Source organism: Anguilla anguilla, chromosome 13, assembly GCF_013347855.1.
Source record: "Anguilla anguilla isolate fAngAng1 chromosome 13, fAngAng1.pri, whole genome shotgun sequence".
NCBI lineage: Eukaryota > Metazoa > Chordata > Actinopteri > Anguilliformes > Anguillidae > Anguilla > Anguilla anguilla.
Window position 1 is genome coordinate 15148935 of NC_049213.1, and position 20335 is coordinate 15169269.

Consider the following 20335-nt stretch of genomic DNA (forward strand, 5'->3'; position numbering starts at 1 on the left):
TGACCGTTCGAGACATTCAACCCTTGACTTTCCTGCATGAGTGAATTCTCTATCAGTTTCCCAAGGATGAAAGGGAAAGAAATTATGCAGTAAATGTGACTGTACGCCACACATCCCATTCAGTGTTCAGCGTTCGGTGGCTGTGTATGAGTTTGCAAACAAGAGCCAACGCCGTGCGTTTCCCTCATGTTTTCGCACGGTGTTTAAAAAAAGGAGAACATTCGGAGAACAAGCTTCACATTTCTGAGGGTAGCATTTGACACGTTTGAAGCATTTTCATATTGCGGCGTCTAAACTTAGACACCGATGAGAAAGAGTGATACTTTGATAACCAGAAGGTGAAACCTTTTTCTTGTCAAAACCGCCTACGTTTCCTGTTCTCTTTCTGCCGCAAACTTGCAACTGACAGGCCTCTTTGTTCAGTAGCCTTGAGAAAAGGTGTAGCAGGGACATGGGGCCCAGCCCGCAACTGACCTTACATCTGAAGCCGGGTGGCGTCACCCACCTGTTGCGCCTCCTCCACCGCCATTCGCTGAGGACGTTGGCATGGAAACAACGGAACGGAGGTTACGCAACCACAGCAGAGCAGAAAAGCCGAGAGAGAGAAAAAAAAGAGATTTTTTAGTGTAAATAGTGCAAATTTGCGTGCGTTGGGCCGCGGCTCTCGGCCGTGGAAACGGCGCCTGCGTCACGCGCATGGCTGTCAGCCGTCGTTTGAAAATGGCGGCCTCAAACGGCACACGCGTTCGGCGTCACTCCCTGCACCTCCCGTGAGCTCAAGCACAGGCATAAATGTCAAAATCAAAGAAAACTCCAAGGCACTCTCTTTTCTAACAATTGAAATGCCTTTATTGTTGTGCCATGGTCATATGAAACCTTTAAAAACAAACTCCGATGCGTTTCAGCATCAAGCTTTCGTCAGGGAGTCAAAAACTCAGGCCTAAATGTGTTGAGAATACTGTGGAGCGTTTAGGCTCGATTCACATTCGGTTGTCTGGTAACGTGACGGCGAGGCCATTTCAGGATGTGTTCATTTAATGTTCCTACAATACCCTCTCAAGCACATGTGCCGCAAGTGCACCACACAATGGCGTCTTCCCTTCTGGGTTATCATTTAGTCCCAGAGAAACTGATAATGGGATGAATCAATAATGTTTTCAGAATTACGCAACTTGCAAAATAATACTCTTTTTTTAACTGAAATGACAAAAGCGAGTTACTATCTGCAACAAATCCTACAATTTCTTTGTGATAAGGGAGATTCAGGAAACCAGACAAATGTAATACCCCCTTAAGCAGACCTTAAAGTCTATTATTTTACATCTTGAATTCAGACCATTATTGCTTGAGAAAATTGCATCCAAGAGGTTTTTAAAAAAAAAAAACTTTCTGCAGATTGATGTCGATATCTTTGTTTTAGTCTTATTGGTTGTTCAAAATGACTCGGTGAGAACAGATTTTTTTTCAGGCAAAGGATTTCTTCAGTCCCATCGATGCGATATCGGAATACTGGAAAACATTCCGACATGCCTTGTTACTCGTGCAATTGGCAATGCAGGGAACCAACTCAAAAAAAGATCTAGCACCACCATAAACATAAGCCTGTCAACCTTTACATTCGACGGCTTTTCAGACCTTCCATTTCCCACTGTTTTCCTGTGCGACCTACGAGGCTGCAAGACTGCTATTTCCCCATAACGTGTCATACCACAAAGTGGCACTCCAGGTATCCAGTTGTTCAATAATGATCTGTTTTCCAATTTAACACCGAAGGAAATGCTAGCCACAAATGAATAATGCATACAGTGAAGCAGTCGTAACAATTCAAGCTTCACTGTATATCTGAACAGGGACGGGAACCGGCGAGGGAAACACCATGCAGATGTCACTGTCGATATGTGATGTAAATTAGAACGTTTCATTTATTTACCTGTTGTTTTGTCTACCCCACACAAATGGGTCCCATTTTCTTGGAGGAAAAATAAGCCATTATGGCACATTTTTCATCGGCAGTGTTTTTTTTTACGTTTTAGAATTCATGTATGGTTTCACATAAGGAGACCTGGCTCTTTCCATTATGTTTCCTGAATGTTGGGTAACAATCCTGGGTGGAAACTGGCTGAGAAGATAAAATGTTTCCTAGCCCACCTGATCTCCGAATCTCTTGGTGTAAAACTGTCATCTTCATGGTACACGTCGTCCAAAATAGCAGAATTACATTAAGCTACTGTATTGTTTCAGTGACTTTTAAAAAGTTGGAACTTGCGTGAAGAATTGTCTAACGTAGTCAAGAAATTGAAAAATATAGGAGATGTGACTAAAAGTTTGTGACATCACAAATTAAATAAATAGAAAAACAAGGCAAGCAATTTGGTGCATACTAAAAAAAAAAAAATAATCACAAGGCAAATGTATAACCAAATACCTCACAATACTGCACATTATAGTCTTTACATTGGTTATATTGACCAGTGAATGATGGCCAGCATCACCTCAGTAGACCAAAGGGACCATTTGAACAAAAAGTTAACAACTCCAGACAGACTGATTCATTTATAGCTTCATAATGGTACCACGCACTGCTGTACTAAAACAGAAAGTTTTGTAGCTAAATAAAGATGGGACAGTTTTCTACACTGTGTTATTTCACTTTTAATCCTACGGTTTTTACTGTCGTGTCTGACTTGTGGAATAGAAATAGCATTATAGGTTATTCTGTTGCAATGTATATAGCATTGCAGGTTTACTTTCATCCAAAGCTAAAGTAGGTCGATTCCTGTCTGTTGAACAGACCTTTTAAAAACACATATACGGTTAGAGGTGAGAAAGAAAAAAACATTTTGAATTTACAATCCTGCAATCAAATGCTGTGCTACCCCGGATGTACTTTCAATGTAATGCACTTCAGTGCTTTCAGAAATGACATTACTATTCTGATACCAGTATGTCCTTTGGACAATGTGAAACTTAGCAACACATTTACGGTTTTGTTTAAAATTCAAAGAAAATAAGCGCACACTGACACATATGGTTCCACTTTTAACATTTTTATTACAGACAAATGAAATAAAAGAAGCGTTGTGACACAAAATGAATTCGCTGGTAGGAGCAGAAAGAACCAGCTCCAAGAAATGTAAAAATTATAATAATCATTATCATCATCAAACAAAAATAATAATAAAAAAAAAATAATAATGCACCTTCGTAAAAATAAGCCAAAACGTTATTCCATATCACTCATAAATAGATAGGAAACTAGTCAATAAAATTAAATAAAATATGGGCAAACTGCAGAAAAAAATGATAATGCAATACAACAGTTAAACGGCTTTTTACCACTGGCTTTACAAATAAAAACTACATGTCATTTGGCAGGTTTGTACACAACTTATACTCTTCCTCCTTATTTGTTTCTTAAAAACTTAAAAGAATGCTACCGTGAATATAAAATTATGTCTTAGAAATGAAATGCATTATTATTTTTTTCCCACAAAAATTATAAGGATGAGTTCAACACAATTTCTAAAACATCTAGCAAAAACTACTGGAAAACTATAAACCCACTGTTATGTTTATTTGTAGTAACATTTCACATTTAGCAATTTCTTTTTTTTTTTTTAATTCACCTGTACAAGTTGTAATGGGGACTGAAAGTTCACCGGAAAAGAAACAAAACAAGGAGCAGGCCTTCATTTTTCACCTTTTTTTTTGTTTGTTTTGTTTTTTGTTGTTTTTTTTTTTTTTTTGCTTTTTGTTTGTCCAGCGGTGCAATCTGACCATCAAGGTTCCCCCCTCAGGGGTCCTTTAACGATGGCTTGGGACACTAAATCTTTAATAGTCTTTAGATTTCTCTTTACAGGAGAAACACGCTCGGCCAGCGCGGTTTTAATGCGAGATTTAGTGTGTGAAACCCTCCTCTGAAATCCACCTGCACAAGTTGCTAAAAATTCACAAAACACTAAAATAAAAATTAAAAAAATCCAAAGAATAACATTTTGAATACAAATCAAGGAATTACAGCTTGTAGTAAAAGAGGAAAAAAAATATCTGGACTCGAGATTCCCAATTTGTTCCCATAAAAGTGATATTTACAATCACACTGTGACAGATTGGTAAACCTTAACAGGTCTTTTAATATTACAAAAATGTTGAATCTATTTCTTTTCCTCCACTTTTCCATCCTTAAATTTCACAGACCCCAGTAGTCAATCTAACATCAAGGCCTGTGCTGAATCTACCAGCAAAAAGTAATTCCCTACAGGAAACGTCCATGGCAAAGCATGTAGCAAGCGAGAAATAAATAAAATAATAAAAGAAATAAAAAGCAATCAAGAAGAGATTTTTTTTTCTGTCTTCATATATTAAAGCTGAATGACCCCTAAAATACAGGCCCATGTTTATATATATATATAGATTTTTTTATTTATATATATATTTTATTTATTTATTTTTCTAAAAGGATAGCTGAGTGCTGTTCCTGGCTCTGAGTAAGGCCTGGAAATTCTAAGTGCTTGGCAAAAAATTAAAGGCTCACTAGTAGTCTTTCCTTCTAGAAACAACTGGAAAAAAATAAAATTAAAAATACATTGACAAAAATAGAAGTTATGGGTGATGGTGGTGGTGGTGGTGGTAGGTGTTGGTGTTGTTGGTGGTGGCATTGGTTTGGGGAGGGGGAGGGAGAGGGGTGGGGGGACTCCCTGGTGTATATTCTTGTCAAGGTCATCCAGCTTCAAGTGAGGTAGAGTGGCTTGTCCCTGGCTATCATGGTACTGCTGAAACACAGAGCGAGTATGGCGAAAGTGAAACCGTGAAACAGAACATTTCTGCGGCATAAAATGGTGTCCCCCAAATACATGGAATTCTGAGCCATTCCAGGTTCCATAGGCAGGTGAACGACCAACAAGTGGCTGAGCCCTTTCCTGCTGCTTACATAAATGCATTCAAGCAGAATCAATTGTAATCGAAGATTTCCTCATCTCAAGGATACATCCATATACATACATACATCCAGTCAGCAAGTCACATTTCTAGAGTGAAAAGACAGGGTGTTGCCTTCGTAGGGGATGTCAGGAAGATAAATTTAGATAAATACCCAACAGCGTCAACACTATTCAAGCATGGTGAGGTTTGTAAACAATGCTTGTACTTATTTTAAGCGATGAGTTCAACTGACACGTTATTATCCACAAACATAGGTTGGCAAGTTCAAAAATCGCTGAAACGTACTCGCCAAAATGTGTTTGTGAAGAAAACCAGTAGCACTTGGACGAATGTTGGTTGAATTCAGGAAGTGAAGGAGAATCCGCTGGTTCTTTGCTGAAATGCTTACCTGCAGTGGTTGCCTCCGCACTCGCGATTGCAGTACTCGCTGTCCCACTCTTGGTTCTGCCCACTCACCGGGTTGGGCGCCCCCCCCGGAGACTGGGGCCCCACGCTGTTCTGGTACTCTGACTGCAGGTGAGGGAATCCCTGAGGGGGGGAGCAGAAGCCTCAGCATCAGAACAAAATAGCACCAAAGTAACATAATTACACAGTTAAACACAGTTTGGTGCGCACAGCAGTCCCTAAACCTCACTTGCTGAGCTGAGCTTGTGAGGGAAAAGTGTAAGGCTTGTGTTGGCTTGTAGGCTAAAGTCCATTGAGTTTGAGGAGTACTGCACATGTGCTGCTTGTGCAAGGATGACTGAGGGTGCCTGTCTGGCCCGAGGGTCACTGGTGATCATGTGACACTGGAGTACTGCTAGCTGAACTCCCCTCCCTACCCAACTGACACTATACAACTCTATGCGGTTCCACCAACCAGTCAGCACTGTCCTAGTCTTGATTTAGTACCAAACCGTGAGGCCCATCCACACACTAGCACAGTTGGTCAATGGGGAAACCACACAGAAGTCCCAGGAAAACCACTTGAATTGGCAAAAGCATGAAAATACATTTTCACAACAGTCTACAACATTTGTACTTGAGCCTGACTAAGTAATGTCTTCACAAGCACAGGGTCACAGAAATCAACAGATGTTGACTGAATCCAGATTTGAATTTTTTGTACGATACATTGCCCCTTAGGCACTGACAAGAGCAAATGTCTTTCTCCCATAAGCATCTGAAATATTTCACTATCTCGGATAACGAATCTGTAGCAAACTCACAGGCTTCTAAAAGAGCTAAGCAGTAATGTGTATTTCTGCTAAGGACCTTTCCCAGAAGTGTCAAACATGAAGTCTGATTGCTTCTGATTGGCGCAATAAAACATGAAGCCAGAAATTCTTCTAATATCAGCATTCTTATCTGCGCTGTGCAGGGAAGGTGAGCGATAAGTAAACTGATTAAACATTGGAATCTGTGCCAACATGATGTATCAGTTGTAAATGACCGATACATATTTGATGCCTCGACCTTTATGGGCTGATTAGCAACTTGAGGCCTTAGCATACTTTAGCCAAGTATAGGCAAATTCTGGAATTGTGACACAAATGCTGGAGGGGAAAATGGCAAAGCATGACATTGTGCATATTCATTAGAGGAAGAGTATTCATTTTTCTGCTCTCATCTGTGCCGATCTTCAAAATCCATAAAATAGTGGGCAGCAAGATTTCCACAACATCTGCTCTTGGTTATTTGTACCTTAATAGGCCAGTGTTACCAAAAATAGCTCGTTCCTTTCAAGAATTGTTCACTTAAGTCTTAGTTTAACCATGGTGGGTTTCGAGAGTATCGATCAAAGTATGGAGTACTGGGATCAATACATGTGTGTGCAGCCCACAAATTAGGATCCTTAGATTTTAAAACACACGTGCTATTGGCTAAGGAGGGATGCCACTAACCTGCTGGCCAGGAGGAGGTGAATGGAGAGAGGCCTGAAGGCCCATCTGGTGGGAGACGATTGGCTGCGTCTGGACCTGCTGCATGCGGATTGGCTGGTTGAGGAAGGTGCTCTGGTGAAGGGACAGCTGCTGGTGCAGCGGGGGGCTGATCTGGAAAGAGGAGGGGGGAGAGGCACTAATGCTGGGCAGCATCTGCGATTGGCTGAGGGTCCGGGAGAGGGCGTGGCGGGGGGGCCCGGCGTAGCTCTGCAGGTCGGACAGGGGGAAGGACCCCGGGCCCAGGTATGGGGAGGAGGGCTGGGGGGGCACGCTGTACAGGGGCTGTTTGGGTGGCATCATGTGAGAAGGCTGGGTCGTTTGGGCACTTTTCGTCTCCACTGGGTCACTGTAGGTCTGCGGGGAAAAGACACGAAGATGTTTGGGTCAGGGGCCGCTCGTTACCTACACCCACATCTCCACCTGCGCTTAATCCTAATCTGCAGCTCTGCTCTCTTTCCCTCATTCGCTCTTTTAGTTTTTAATCAGCCAATTGACAGGTGTAGAACATAGGTCAGGTCATGACGAGGCCTGAACCTGTTTATGGTTTTCAGGCCAACTTCTAGCCTTAATGACTTAATTAGCCCTAACATTTATGCCATCAGGTATTTTAGCTGCATTCCATGATAAGTGCATGAATGACAGCCATAGACTGTTCTTGTATCCCCATATGAAATGATCTAATCTACGAGTGAACCGCTGTCGGTGTTCACAACCAGTCAGCTCATTTAGCCAGGGCAACTGATGGAAACAAAAACCTGCAGACACACCAGCCCTCCAGGACTGGAACTGCCCACTCCTGATCTAGAATCAGGTTGTCACACAGACACTAACCAGAGACAACAGTGGAGCCAGAGAGGGGAAAAAAGTAAAAACCCCTTAAAAAAAGCCGCTGAACTGAAAAAGGGCGGGGTGCACAGAAGGGCATTCAGAGACTGAACACGAGCAAATGGGGGAAAAAAAGGCATCACTTTTACGGGCGACCGGGTGCTGTGATGCCCTGCTCTGCGTATCGTTTACAAAAATGATGGTTATCAATGCTCTTAGAATGCAGCCTATTCATGGATCTGATTCCCCAGCCTTTCACTCAAATGGCGTGCTCAGATTTTACCTGGCAAAGAAAACTCAGGCTTAAATCATACATTTCCCTGCCCCCTCCCCCTCTCCCTGAGCTTAACTGGGACCATATGGCGAAGCAAATGACTTCATTATTCTGTTTTTCACATTGTAAATGTCATACTGTAAGGTATGTCCTTTCTTCCTTTTCAGCTGACAGACATTTTGATGTGATATATCGGTGTTGGTCATTGGATAATGAGGCACATTTGTATGAATTGTGGAGAGGCTACAAGGGTGATCGATATTAACCTGGATAGATGGCTGAAATCATGGGGTGAAACCTATTTCTAGGTCCATGGTACGAAATGATGGAAGTTTTTTTTTGGTTCAATGAGAAATCGTACAAAATAACGAACAACCTCTGCTCCAAATTTCACTGATTTCTGGAACCTGGGAGACGCTAACGATGTAGCCTCTTTTTCTCAGCTTTCTTGTAATCGTGAAGAAACTGAAGTGAATACGTCCGCCGTTACGTATCTAAATGAATGCACACAAATTCCCAAACGCACAACTTGGTGCTAGTTAGCTGTGTGTTCGGCGGCACATTCAAACCGAACCAGCACGACTCAACCACGCAGCCTATTTCCAAAGCGACGCGTCGATCACGTGTGGTAGTCAAGCTGCATTCGAGTGTTTTTGTCGAGCTGTGGCTGCAGATTATTAAGCCACACAAATAAAACACCAGCAGATGCAGGCTGAAGATTTCATAAGTGGGAAACATTCATTTTAGCTCCAGTCACTCCAGACTCCATTTTGCACAAAAGAATATATTTGCTCAGGCTGCAGGTTGGCCTTTCTTCCGCATTATATTAAAACAGCACTAAACAGACCAGGTTTGAGTACTGCAAATATGTATGCACCCTTCCAGTTCTCCGAAGGTGTTACCGTTATTTTTGTTTGTATCCTCAATACTTTGAATGCCTGCCAATTTACGGAAACATCAATCATGCATCTGCTTTACAGATTTTGACAGAATATTTAATTACACAAAATGACAGCCGAAATTGGTTCTTAATAAACACTGGCAGGGGAAGAGGCTGATGTATAAACTATTCAGACTGCAATCACAGCTCTTGTTTTTTGGGGTGCTGTAAATATGAGGGAGTGCGAGATAGAGAGCGAGGGAACGGGGGAAGAGAGAGAGGTTTTGCATGGTAATGCAATTTGGGTTTGTTAGATAGAGGAAAAAACATTGGCAAGCAAAAGGAGATTAAGGATATGTTGTGCTCAAAATCGAAGCTGCAACACACAGATAGGTTTACATTTAATTTAATTAGCCCCAGCAAATTAATTCTGTGTGTTTTAATCCTAAATATTTAAATTTTTCCCAATGATTTGCATGTTATTCAAAAATCTAGTACATTTGGGATACATTTTTTTTTTTTTGCTCCTTCTGGAAAGTGGAAACACATTAAAAGTAGCTGCAGTAGTAATTTGTCAATTTATGCACACAAATGTCATCAATCAACCAGTTTAATGGAAAACCCATCTCATTCTCCTACATGAAAAATGGTACGATTTTCATTTTTGATGTTGTCTCAGAATTTAGTGACTCTGCTTTAGCACATGGACCAAAGGACAATATAGTATTAAAAATATAGGCTTGTTGCATTTAAATGTATGGAGACACAGCAAGAAGTGCTCCTATTTCAAAGCCAGGAACCCTATTTTCTTCAACCCCCTGTCCAATTTGACACCTTCAAATAAATAAATAAATAAATAAAATGCACGTTTTCAGATGTGATTTAAATGCACAGTTTATCACTATGGGAAAAGGATCCAGTCTTTTGGCAAAGCTGTTGAGCGAGGGTACTATAGAGCTTCTTTCTTGACCCTGCAGACCTTGATTGTGTTTATTTATTTATTTTTTCCCAGAAAAGTCTGGTCTGGGGTTAGCAGTGCAGAGACGACCGACCGATCTCACTTTAACACACTCTGTTATCAAAGGCGCCAAGCTGTGCATGTAGAAAGATCCACCCACACATTCCTCATTTGAAAGTGCTACAAATGTGACCCCCCCCCCCTTGTCCCCCCGCAGGTTAATTTCTGCTTTCGCCACAGCACACACACTTTTCGTTTTACTTCTCCAAACCTGGAGAATGCAGGGGCATGGTTTAAGTTGTAACACAGTTCTCACTCGTGTCCCTCCCTGGAGATTAGCAGGAATTCTCCATCTAATTTATCACGGCTATATCAGCGCTGACCTCTGCACATCAAAGCTGTAACCCCCGTTACCTTGGAAACCAGGCTGGCTCTGTACGCGGCCAGGGCTTTCAGGTACTCCTTCTTGGCAGCCTCTGTTTTCCTCTTGTAACCCTGCGAGAAAAAGAAAACAAAACTGCGGTGAGAGAGAGAGAGAGAGAGAGAGAGAGAGAGCTCTCTTTTTTTCTTTACCTGGACACCATGGTACATGCCACTTGTGTCCTGCCTCTCCTCCCCCAAGGGAATATGACCTCTCCTTCACCCATTCCTACCCCCCCCCCCCCCATCTGTAAATAGTCTTATGACATCACATTTGTCTCTGAAAACCATTTCCAGTATTGCATTTCTAGTGTACTCAAAACAGCATTACCAAGTGGCCCTCTACAGCAGCACACAGAAATCCAAGTTCAACTTAACGTTGTCGACCACAGTTTTTATAATTTGTCATTAATCAAGTTGTCTCTAAGTTCTTTTAATTTTAGAAGGAAAACAACCAGTAAATGGCTCCATAAAAAGACAAGAAAAATGAGCTTTGTACCTCTCTAGGGACTTATTAAGCACTGGGGAAAAAAACAAAAAACAAGAAAATAATGGAAGCTTTTTGTTATTTTATACTGCGCTTCTGCTAAAGACGGGACATATCTGCCCATTTAGGCCTTTATAAAAAGAATGGACAGGGAATACATAAAGCACCCTGCTTTTTAAACATACCCCTACTGAGAAATATCCTTGCCTAAAGTAAATTGTGAATCCTTTTATCGAGTAATTCTGATTCTATGTGAGCATGAGTCTTTTATCAGGGAAAGAGAAAGCGAGCGAGAGAGGGCGGGAGAGAGGGAGAGGGACAGAGTGAGAGAGAGAGAGATGAAGGAGGAGCGTGCAAAGGGTGATGTTGATCTTTTTTTTTTGTCATATACTCGGGCACAAAAAAAAAACAGGTATTAATATTTTCAAATAAAACCCGTGACCTTAAACTCTCTCCATTTAAATATTGATAGAGGCTGCGCTGCCTTTTTAATGAACTCAAAAGTACTCCCAGCGGTTTTAATTTCAAATTAATTTAACACAGCTAATGATTCACCGAATGGCGGACATTTTTTAAAATAAATTACCATGCCTAAGGATTTCTAATTATTCCAAAGTGAGTGGATTCATTAGCAATTGAAGACGTCGGAGGCTGCAGGTTGGGGATGCATTAAAAATAACCAAGCCGCAGTGAGCATATGCCGTGGTCCTAATCCTGACATCGGGGTGTCCCCGCAGAATTAGCCGGTAATTGTACCTTAATGAAATGTTCTTGTTTGATAACCGGTTAATTATGGAAGACAATAACTCCGAAGCTCGCTGACACATGCTGAGCAATTACTGCGGCCTGCGAGGGATGTCACAGAAGCGCGCGACTGCGGCAGGTATTCTCCGCCGAAGCGGCTGACTTCGCCAAAAACTGTCGAGGTTTAGGAAAGGGGGGGGGGGGTTCCGTTTTTCAGGTGAGGTCATTCTTCTCGCTTAAACGCAGCAGGGACTGTGGAGGCGCGCCGTGTAAGAGTTCCCGACCGAGCAGCGACGGTCGGACCCGCACCCGCACCCACGCTCCGTTTGGACCACCCGGCCCGTTTTAGAACACGCGGGCTTCGCCACCTTCCTTCGTGGGGGAACTTCGCTCAGTTCCCCTCTGGGTTTCTGTGAAACAGTGCCGGGGTCAGAGAGTGAGAGCGGAGGCTGAGCAGGGGTGATGTCAGAGCGGAAAGTCCAGGTCCCCAGGGAATTTATGACATCAGTAAAAAAAAAAGTAGAAGACAACCTCAGAAGTGCTTTTTTCCCCCAAAAAAAGTGTAATGCTTCACTTCCTGAACTAAGAATCCTGAATCCATGACCACGCAAACCACTGGACTGCATCTCCATTAGTTTCTGTAGCTACAAATACGCTAACATCAACAATGGCAGAGATGCATCACGCAAGGCCCATACAGGGAGCAACTATAACCATGATGTTACTAACAACACATTCAAAACATATACCCAGCCCTGACTAGTCAAGCGAAATTAAATTCCTAAATCAAAGGGCTTTTATTATGTAAAATAGTGTTACGGTGTCTTCTTTCTTGCATCACAGGAAAACGAGAGGCAGGCAGCTTCACGGGCAGCCGAACTGAACATGGTTTGAGAAGCCCCGCTGAAGACGGGAGGGTCCTGCTGATGGTCGGCATGGTGATGGGGAATGGAGTCGTTTGTGTGGATTGCAGGAGCGCGATCGTATTTCCAGCACGGTGCGACGGGCGTGGCAGCACGGGGAAAAGCATGGTGGCAGGGAGTCGCGAACTGGCAACTCGGGATAAGGACTTCCTGCCAAATAAAAGGATCACCGCGGGTGACGTTTGTCGAGTGCAACACAAGTCCGATAGCACCTGCTCCAGCTCCGTACGTTATTCAGATTCTCACCGAGGTGTACGTGTGCGCATGTAATAGCACGCACAGAAGTCAACGTTTAGCGTTACGTATTTCCGTTCTCTTAGCTATCACACAGTAAACACGCTATAATGCTAAAAATGCTCAACATACGCACACTGGAATGTCAGTATAGGAGATCATATTTTTCTTTTCGGACACGGTGTTTGTCTCTGTATACATAACAGAATGGCTCTTTGCTCCTAATTGCATTAAATTGCTAATTATAAAAAAAGGGTGCAGTGCACACAGGGTTGCCTCTGATGGATCTCAATAGTGGATGAATTCCAAGGTAGATGCTCGATGTTGGCCTTGAATTATAATTTCCACTGCAATTTTATAAATGCGCGTGCTGTTCCCCACCTCTGCAATAGAAGGACTCCTCACCAAATGGCCCTTATTTGGCCATTAGGCAAATAAAACCAGGCTAATTTCAAAATGATTTATGGTCCTGTAACCAATTCTTGGATAATGGAGGTCTGGTACACACTCAAAAACGCATTTTGCCGTGCACCTCTCTCTCCTAATTGACGGCACACCCAGATGGGCATTTGGTGTCAATGATGATTTTTATAAACTGCATTTCTGTTCTTAATTAAATTGAAATAGAACAAGTTCCATATACTGCGGGATATATTTTCGTGTATGGTTTCATCACATTCCAAGGAAGGCTAGCAAAGACAAAAAAAATCTATTTTAATTATTTTTTACCTCTATGTCATATATGAAATTAATGAATAGCCTTTTCTAATGATATTTTTCAGGTGAGTGTTGCATAAACTTTAATGCTGAAAGTTTGCATAAGGAAATAAATTTCAAGCATAACTGAAGTGATTCCCCTGTAGGCGTATGTATTTTATATTTCAGAGTGACACCTTCCAACTAAAGCTTATCTCAAAAAAAGGGTACTATATATGCTTTAGGACCCATTGTTATACATGGCCCTTGTGTCTACTAAAGGATAATCCAAGCCATATCCTGCTCATATGAAAACATTTTAAAAACAGTTGATTCTACTACATTTAGGGAATGTGCGTAAAGCATGGAAATGTATTCAAATCATACGGGGATGGCACTAATTACAATATGCACTATGTGTTGTATTCATGAATCCATGTTAACAAAATATTGCACAGACCAAAGGCTAATTGGGGAGAAGCACTTATGAGCTTCATCAGGTTCATATTGGTAAGGTCTGGCTGTTAGACCAGGTGTTCATTAAAATGTCTGAGGTGTTGCCAGCCAACAGAAAGAGGTGGGAACCTCCTGGACCAGCTCCTTCTGCTCTGAATCTGAGGTGTCTGGTGTAGGGATCTGCAATGTGTGGCTGTGTCTAAAGTCACATCCATTCTTCAGCCAGGACCACTTTACATGACAAGTGTTTGTTGTGTCACATCTAATGACACCTCCTCAGGAAACAAAATTAAGAGTTGCGAAGGCACACACTACTTTTCTTTTACAAAACCTTTAATTCTTCTTCTTTTTATTATTATTATTATTATTATTATTATTATTATCCTATTACTAATACTTTTACATTTTTTTGGACCTAACTCTTTTAACTGTTTTTTTAGCTAGACTTATCAAATTGCCCAACCTTAAATCAGTACACTTTCAGAAATAAAGGTACAGTGCAGATACATTTTTGTTTTTTTGATATGTAAAATGTAAAAAAAGCTACAAATTAATTATTAAACCCATGGCTATAATTATGGTACATCCCAGTGACAAGCATTGTACCTTTTGTGTACCTGTTTTTCTCAGTGTAGTTTGCTACACCTCAACTGAGGAGTATTCCCTCTGAGGGAAAGCCACCTGCAATTAGTGGCCTGCATATTTGGGACGCAAAAATTGCACCCTCAAAAGGACACACCGCATTTCTGCATTGTTATTCTGTTGCAGGGGTCCTCGGCAGAGAAGGGGTTAAGAGATGGGGAAAAAAAACAATAACAGCATTTCCTGAACAGATGTCCTTGAGGCAAATTCAAGGGCGAGGCAATTGCTAATCTTGTATTCTCAGCATGATCAAATCACCAGGCAACAGATATAAATAAAAAGACAGGAAATGAGGAATTCACATTCACTGGTGTCAGGAGCAAAATGAAGATTCATTGTGAACGGCCGACTGTGAGAGGGAAAAATTAACTGCAGAGGAGAACACACAGCCTCCAAACCTCTGCAGTGGAATAGGTTTGGAAATAATAAAAATAGATAAATAAATAAAATAAATAAAACATCTGAGTACATTAATATGGCCAGGCTGCACTTTGTCAAAGAGTCAGGTTATTTTATTTGACACGCAGATGGCTTATTAGAGCAGATACCTTCCAAGCATGCATTTCCATAAGACTTCAGCTGCACGTGTCTGCTTGCTATTCCACTCATTGAACCTGGCTAATTGTCTCTGCCGTCATTAGGAACTGCGACTTTTCCCTTTGGCTTTCATTAAGAAAATATGACCCTCGTGCCTTAATGAGAGCCAGGAGACATAGTTTCACTTCAAACAAAAGCGAATCAACTGGTCTTTCCCAAATAAGGGAACTACCCAACAATGAGAGCATTCATCCAAAATAAATATGGTCTCGCAGGAATGTAACATTTTGTTTGCCACCAAGCTGAGTTTTTACACTTAACACCTTTTTTTCCCGTATGCCTGTCAATCGGATGTGATCAGCTTGTCCCGCCTTCATTACCGCCATTCCCTGAAGCGAAGCCAGTTTGAGCGCAGAAATGCAGTCGCCACATTGCGCTACATTAGCGCATCCTTGTAGCTTGCACGTTTAGTCACAAATTAATCGGTGCATTCATAGTGAATGCACTATTATTCACGGAAACATTGGCTAAAAATTCACCTACCCACCTCTGCAGACTGTTCCCAAACACTAGCTCTCAAACGCTCCCGATGCATAACAGCTATAGAACTCGAGTCTCACAATTTAAGATAGGCTTTGTTTTGTTTACTTAATTAAAGGTAATTAAAGCCCAATAATTAATCCATTTGATTAATGAATAGTTATTTTGTGTTGGGTTGATTATTATCTATCATCATATAAACACGTAATATTTCACTTGCTTCTGGTGTGATGATAAATAGTTATAATGACACATAATTGCTATTAAACCACTGCCTGCTCAGTTCTGGTACAAATAGATATTTGCACTTGGGTGTTGTTTGCCATAATAAGAATGGGAGTTGCTTTGGGTGAAAGCATCCCCAAAGGAAATAAGGGAAATGTAATAACAGAAACCAGGTAGAATGGCTATACTATACTATTATACTCGTGCTCTTTCAGCTAAGGATCTAGCTCATCATATAGCAATAGTTGCTAGGGTCCAATGCACAGGTGTCAAACTCCAGTCCAGTGTCTGTCGGTTTTTGTGTTTCATTTAAGTCACTGATTGGCTAAGGAATCCACACGCCTTGTTCTCAAGGCCTTAATTGGCGGCCGATTGAATGGAAACCACAAAAACCCACAGACACCCCCCTCGGGATTCAGTTTGACACCCCTGGTCTTACGAAAGTCAAAGCAGGGGGGAGGAAGAGGGCGTTTCTCACCTGTTTCTGCTCCTCCCCCAGGCTGTCCCACATGGAGGCCACGATCTTGGAGACGTCCCCGAAGGTGGCGTTGGGGTTCTGGCCCTTGATGGCGGCCTGCGTGTCCCTGAAGAAGAGCGCGTAGGCCGAGACGGGCTTCTGCGGCTCGTTGGGGTCCTTCTTCTTCTTCTTCTTCTGGGGCTTGGGCTTCTTGATCATCTCCGATGAAGGCCGTTTCTCCCCGGCGATCTGGTGAGTCAGAGAGGAATGAGAGAAACTAAGCCACCGCTAGTCTAAAGTTTGTCCTCGCTAAAACAGCGTGTTGGAGCTGGGTTCCATCACTATCTGCCATGAACTTTGATGAGGTTAACTAAATGCAGGCGTCTTGATCAACATTGTTTGGTGATTTCAGAATTCACCAAAATTAACTCGCTAAATATTGATTGTGAAGAACAGCCAACACTTGTATTTCTTTTTTTAGTCAGGTTAAAAAAACATGTTGATTGAATTCAGTCCAAAGTATTGGACAAATGTTGATTGAATCCAGGCTGTGGTAAGCTGCAAATGGAAGCCATCTGTTCAATTAGACAAAGCAGGGTAAGGATGATAAACAGCCGCCTATATTGCTTTACCCTCATTATGAGCGACTAATTTATGCAACTTTATTAAGGTTTATCCTTTTTTTGCACATTGCCTTTTCTTTTTCCACAATTGTTTGCACTGGTCACTAATATGAAACAAAGAAATCCTTTCTGAGATCCATTACTCTAATTTAAGGACCAATGGCATTTTGGTTGCATTTAACAGATGCCTGAATGTGGTGAGTTAAATAAATCTGCTACAAGTGATTTGTCTGAGGATTTATGATTCTCGTACTTGAAAAATGAACTGGCCACATGCGACCTCAGAGATATTCAAAGTATAATGACCTCCTCTGATGTCACCCAGATGTGAATCATATCTGCTCACATCTACGCGTATGGAAGGTCACAATTTTGTCTCAATAAAAGCAGAATTGCACATAGGATTTCTCAAAGATCAAAGAGCAGAATTTTGCAGAGCAATAGGCCTTTCTTTGGGGCCTTGCTACCCATTGGTTAAAACCAATGTGTTCAAGCTACCACTGAAAACTATGATAGTCAGCACACAGACAATGTGTAAAGGCCATTTGAACAAAGTAAAATTTGGATTTCATATATTTTGCTTGTAGACAAATGTACAAATAAAGATAAGTCCATTATTTACAGAATAGCAGGGTGGCTGACTGTTATAAACTTAAAACAGGAAGATACCAAAAATATTTACATTTAAGCTGTCAATAAATTTGAGCTGTCGTATCAAGCTAATATTAGCCCACAGTACTGTTCATAACACATACTCCCCAAGTTTTTTTACTGTTTGTTTCAGCTGTGTAAATTGAAGGCAAAAGCCAAACCATCAGAACCCTTAATTCTGTCATTTACAGTAGGTGCCCAGAAATGCAGGTGAACTAAATTGAAGAATGGCAGCTAAAAACATAATTGTACATCACCAACAGACCGGGTTTGAAAATGCAAACACTGCATAGAGGTCTGTCTATTATGAGTATACTGCACATGCATATTTTGTCTCAGTTTTTTATTTTTTTTTAAACATATGTACATATTTTGGTGAAAAGCTACAGAGCTGCCAAAAGAGGCATCCTTTTCATTGCCTTAATGATGACTGCTTCTTGGCTTTCAGCTATAAAATCCACAGCTTTCTATAGACAATACTTCAAATTATAGATTTGGGGAATTCAGAACTCATCTGCACCTGCAAGCAATGTGCTGGAGTCAGGGAGGGAGAGAGTGTGAGAGAGGGAGAGAAGCAGAGGGAGAGAGAAAGAGAGGGAGAGAGGAAGAGGCAGAGGGAGAGGGAGAGAGAAAGAGAGGGAGAAGGAGAGGGAGAGAGAGACAGACAGAGGGGAGAGATACTCTTCAATAAACACTCAGCTCAAAATAAAATTTTGAAAAGTTAAGAGCTGTGGAAACGTAAGTGAATCAAAGTGACAGACAGTTGCCTCGGGGACAAAGAAATATCTTAAGAAACATAATACGGTGTATTCCTAGAAACAGTAGGACACAGTAAAAGCTAAAAGATATCTCAGCGCCAATGCTGGCCTTGAGGAGGTAGGATGACCCACAACACACACACACACACACACACACACAAAAATCAAAACCTACACACGATGCAGTGCAGCAAGAATCAGACATACCAAGCAGAGGCCATTCCTTTCTTTTCAGCAACAGCTAATTGGCCGCAATGGCATTTTTTGAAAAGCTAAGGTGCGGAAAAGGGTAATGGTAACATCACCAATAAAGAGTCATTTTCTGGGCTGAAACACATCTGCTTGCTATTCAGGGCCTATCCACGGTGTCCTTCAATAGACAGTTGGATCTGTTTTCCGACTATCGTTTTAGTGTTCTCGAGGGTACAGTGATGTGAACACATGCTTCACCTCTGCGTCCCTCCTCACATTCAAGAGGTCAGTCCAAGAACAGAAAGGCATTATATCATTCAGGTTACAATGCATCCTTTAGGGGTTTAAAAGTGTACTAAATCATACATATTTGAAACGTGAATGCATGTTAATAGTAGACACACAGCTGTGAAACTACACTACATGGCCAAAAGTACGTGGACACCTGATTTCCAGCATCTCATCCAAAATTATGAGCATTAATATGGAGCTGATCTACCCTTTGCTCCTATAACAACCTCCTCTCTGCTGGGAAGGCTTTATACTAGATGTAGGGATTCGCTTCCATTCAGCCAGAAGAGCATTAGTGAGGTCGGGCACTGATTGGGCGATTAGGCCTGGCTCGCAGTCCGCTTTCCAGTTGATCCCAAAGGTGTTGGATGGGGTAGAGTTCAGTGTTCTGCAGGCCAGTCAAGTTCTTCCACACCATTCTCTCAACAAAACCATTTCTGTATGGGTATCGCTGTGTGCCCGGGGGCACCGTTATGCTGAAACAAGAAAGGGCCTTCCCCGAACTGTTGGGGAAGAACAGAATCATCTAGAATGTGATTGTACGCTGTCACATTAAGATTTGTCTATACTGGAACCAAGGGGTCTAGTCCAAGCCATGAAAAACAGCCCCAGACCAAGGGGTGTCCAGATACTTTTGGTCATATTAATATGAGCAATATGACCAAATAAACCTGGCCACAATTCTGTGTACAGTAAAGCTTGCACAGTATCAAACCACACACAACATAAGCCTTTTATGGAAATTGCTCCTCTGTTGCCTGGAAGATGTAAAAGAGCACATAAAACATTCCTAGAAAAAGCACTAAAATATTCAGTTTAAAATTGATTGCTTAATGCAAGCTGGCCTGTACTGGCTTCAATAACATCCCATTAGAATCAGTTCTACACGAGTTGATCTCGTCTTTGGTGAACTTGGGGAAATGTGTTCCTTTTCTAAAGCACTGATACATTAAAAAAAAAAAAAGAACCAATTTCATTATTTAAGAGGGTGGAAATGGACCTACATTTATTCAATGGCACATTTTCAGAAAAAAAAATTAAGTGATATTAAAAACAGCAGAGACATCGACCTCCATAGTAGGAAGGTGAGAAATCTATTTTTGATCCAAATAATCTTCTAGCACTTGCTAAAATATCATTAGATGCACGTTATGGCTGAATATCTGATAAATAATTAGGTGCTATATCATGAGGGATTTGCATGCATAAGATAAGACATATAAATACAGATTATCTCATTGCAATGACTTTGAGCGGACTTTGAGCGGATAAGGTTTGGGATAAGGCCAATTGGCAAATAACCCAACCTGTGCCCAACATAAATTCAGAACCAATTGGGCCGTCTATACAAATCTGTGACTAGATTAATCAAATATCTTTCCCCATTAGATCATGTACTCTGTCGTGGACTTAAACCGACCAATTTTAAGAACAGGGAATTAAGTTTGTAATGTAATGTAGCAGGCATCCTTTTCAAATGACAAAGTAAAAAAACATGCTGAGCTCGAACCAACGGCACTATTGTCCCCCCCCCCGCATACCTCCTAATTCACTGTGGCTGAAGGCCGGGGACTCGTCTTCGAGAGGGCAGCGATGGAAAAACTCCATTACCGCTCTCTCTAAGGGGCTCTTTCCGATTGGCAATCCATTACCGTATTG

At 41.6% G+C, this 20335-nt stretch overlaps 1 protein-coding gene across 5 annotated transcripts in view; it reads right to left on the reverse strand.

Moving 5' to 3' along the window:
• Positions 1 to 3031: 3031 nt before the first annotated feature.
• tox2 (TOX high mobility group box family member 2) overlaps positions 3032 to 20335 on the reverse strand; it is a 118640-nt gene continuing 101336 nt past the window's right edge. For 4 of the 5 annotated variants that reach the window (XM_035388503.1, XM_035388505.1, XM_035388501.1 and 1 more), the window contains 5 exons: positions 16183 to 16410; positions 10215 to 10295; positions 6825 to 7217; positions 5330 to 5469; positions 3032 to 4772 (listed from right to left, as the gene is read on the reverse strand). In XM_035388503.1, the coding sequence (XP_035244394.1) occupies positions 4730 to 4772; positions 5330 to 5469; positions 6825 to 7217; positions 10215 to 10295; positions 16183 to 16410 (885 nt within the window). In that variant the 3' untranslated portion in view covers positions 3032 to 4729. The remainder of the gene's footprint in view (positions 4773 to 5329; positions 5470 to 6824; positions 7218 to 10214; positions 10296 to 16182; positions 16411 to 20335) is intronic. The other variant, XM_035388502.1, reaches the window with a different exon arrangement.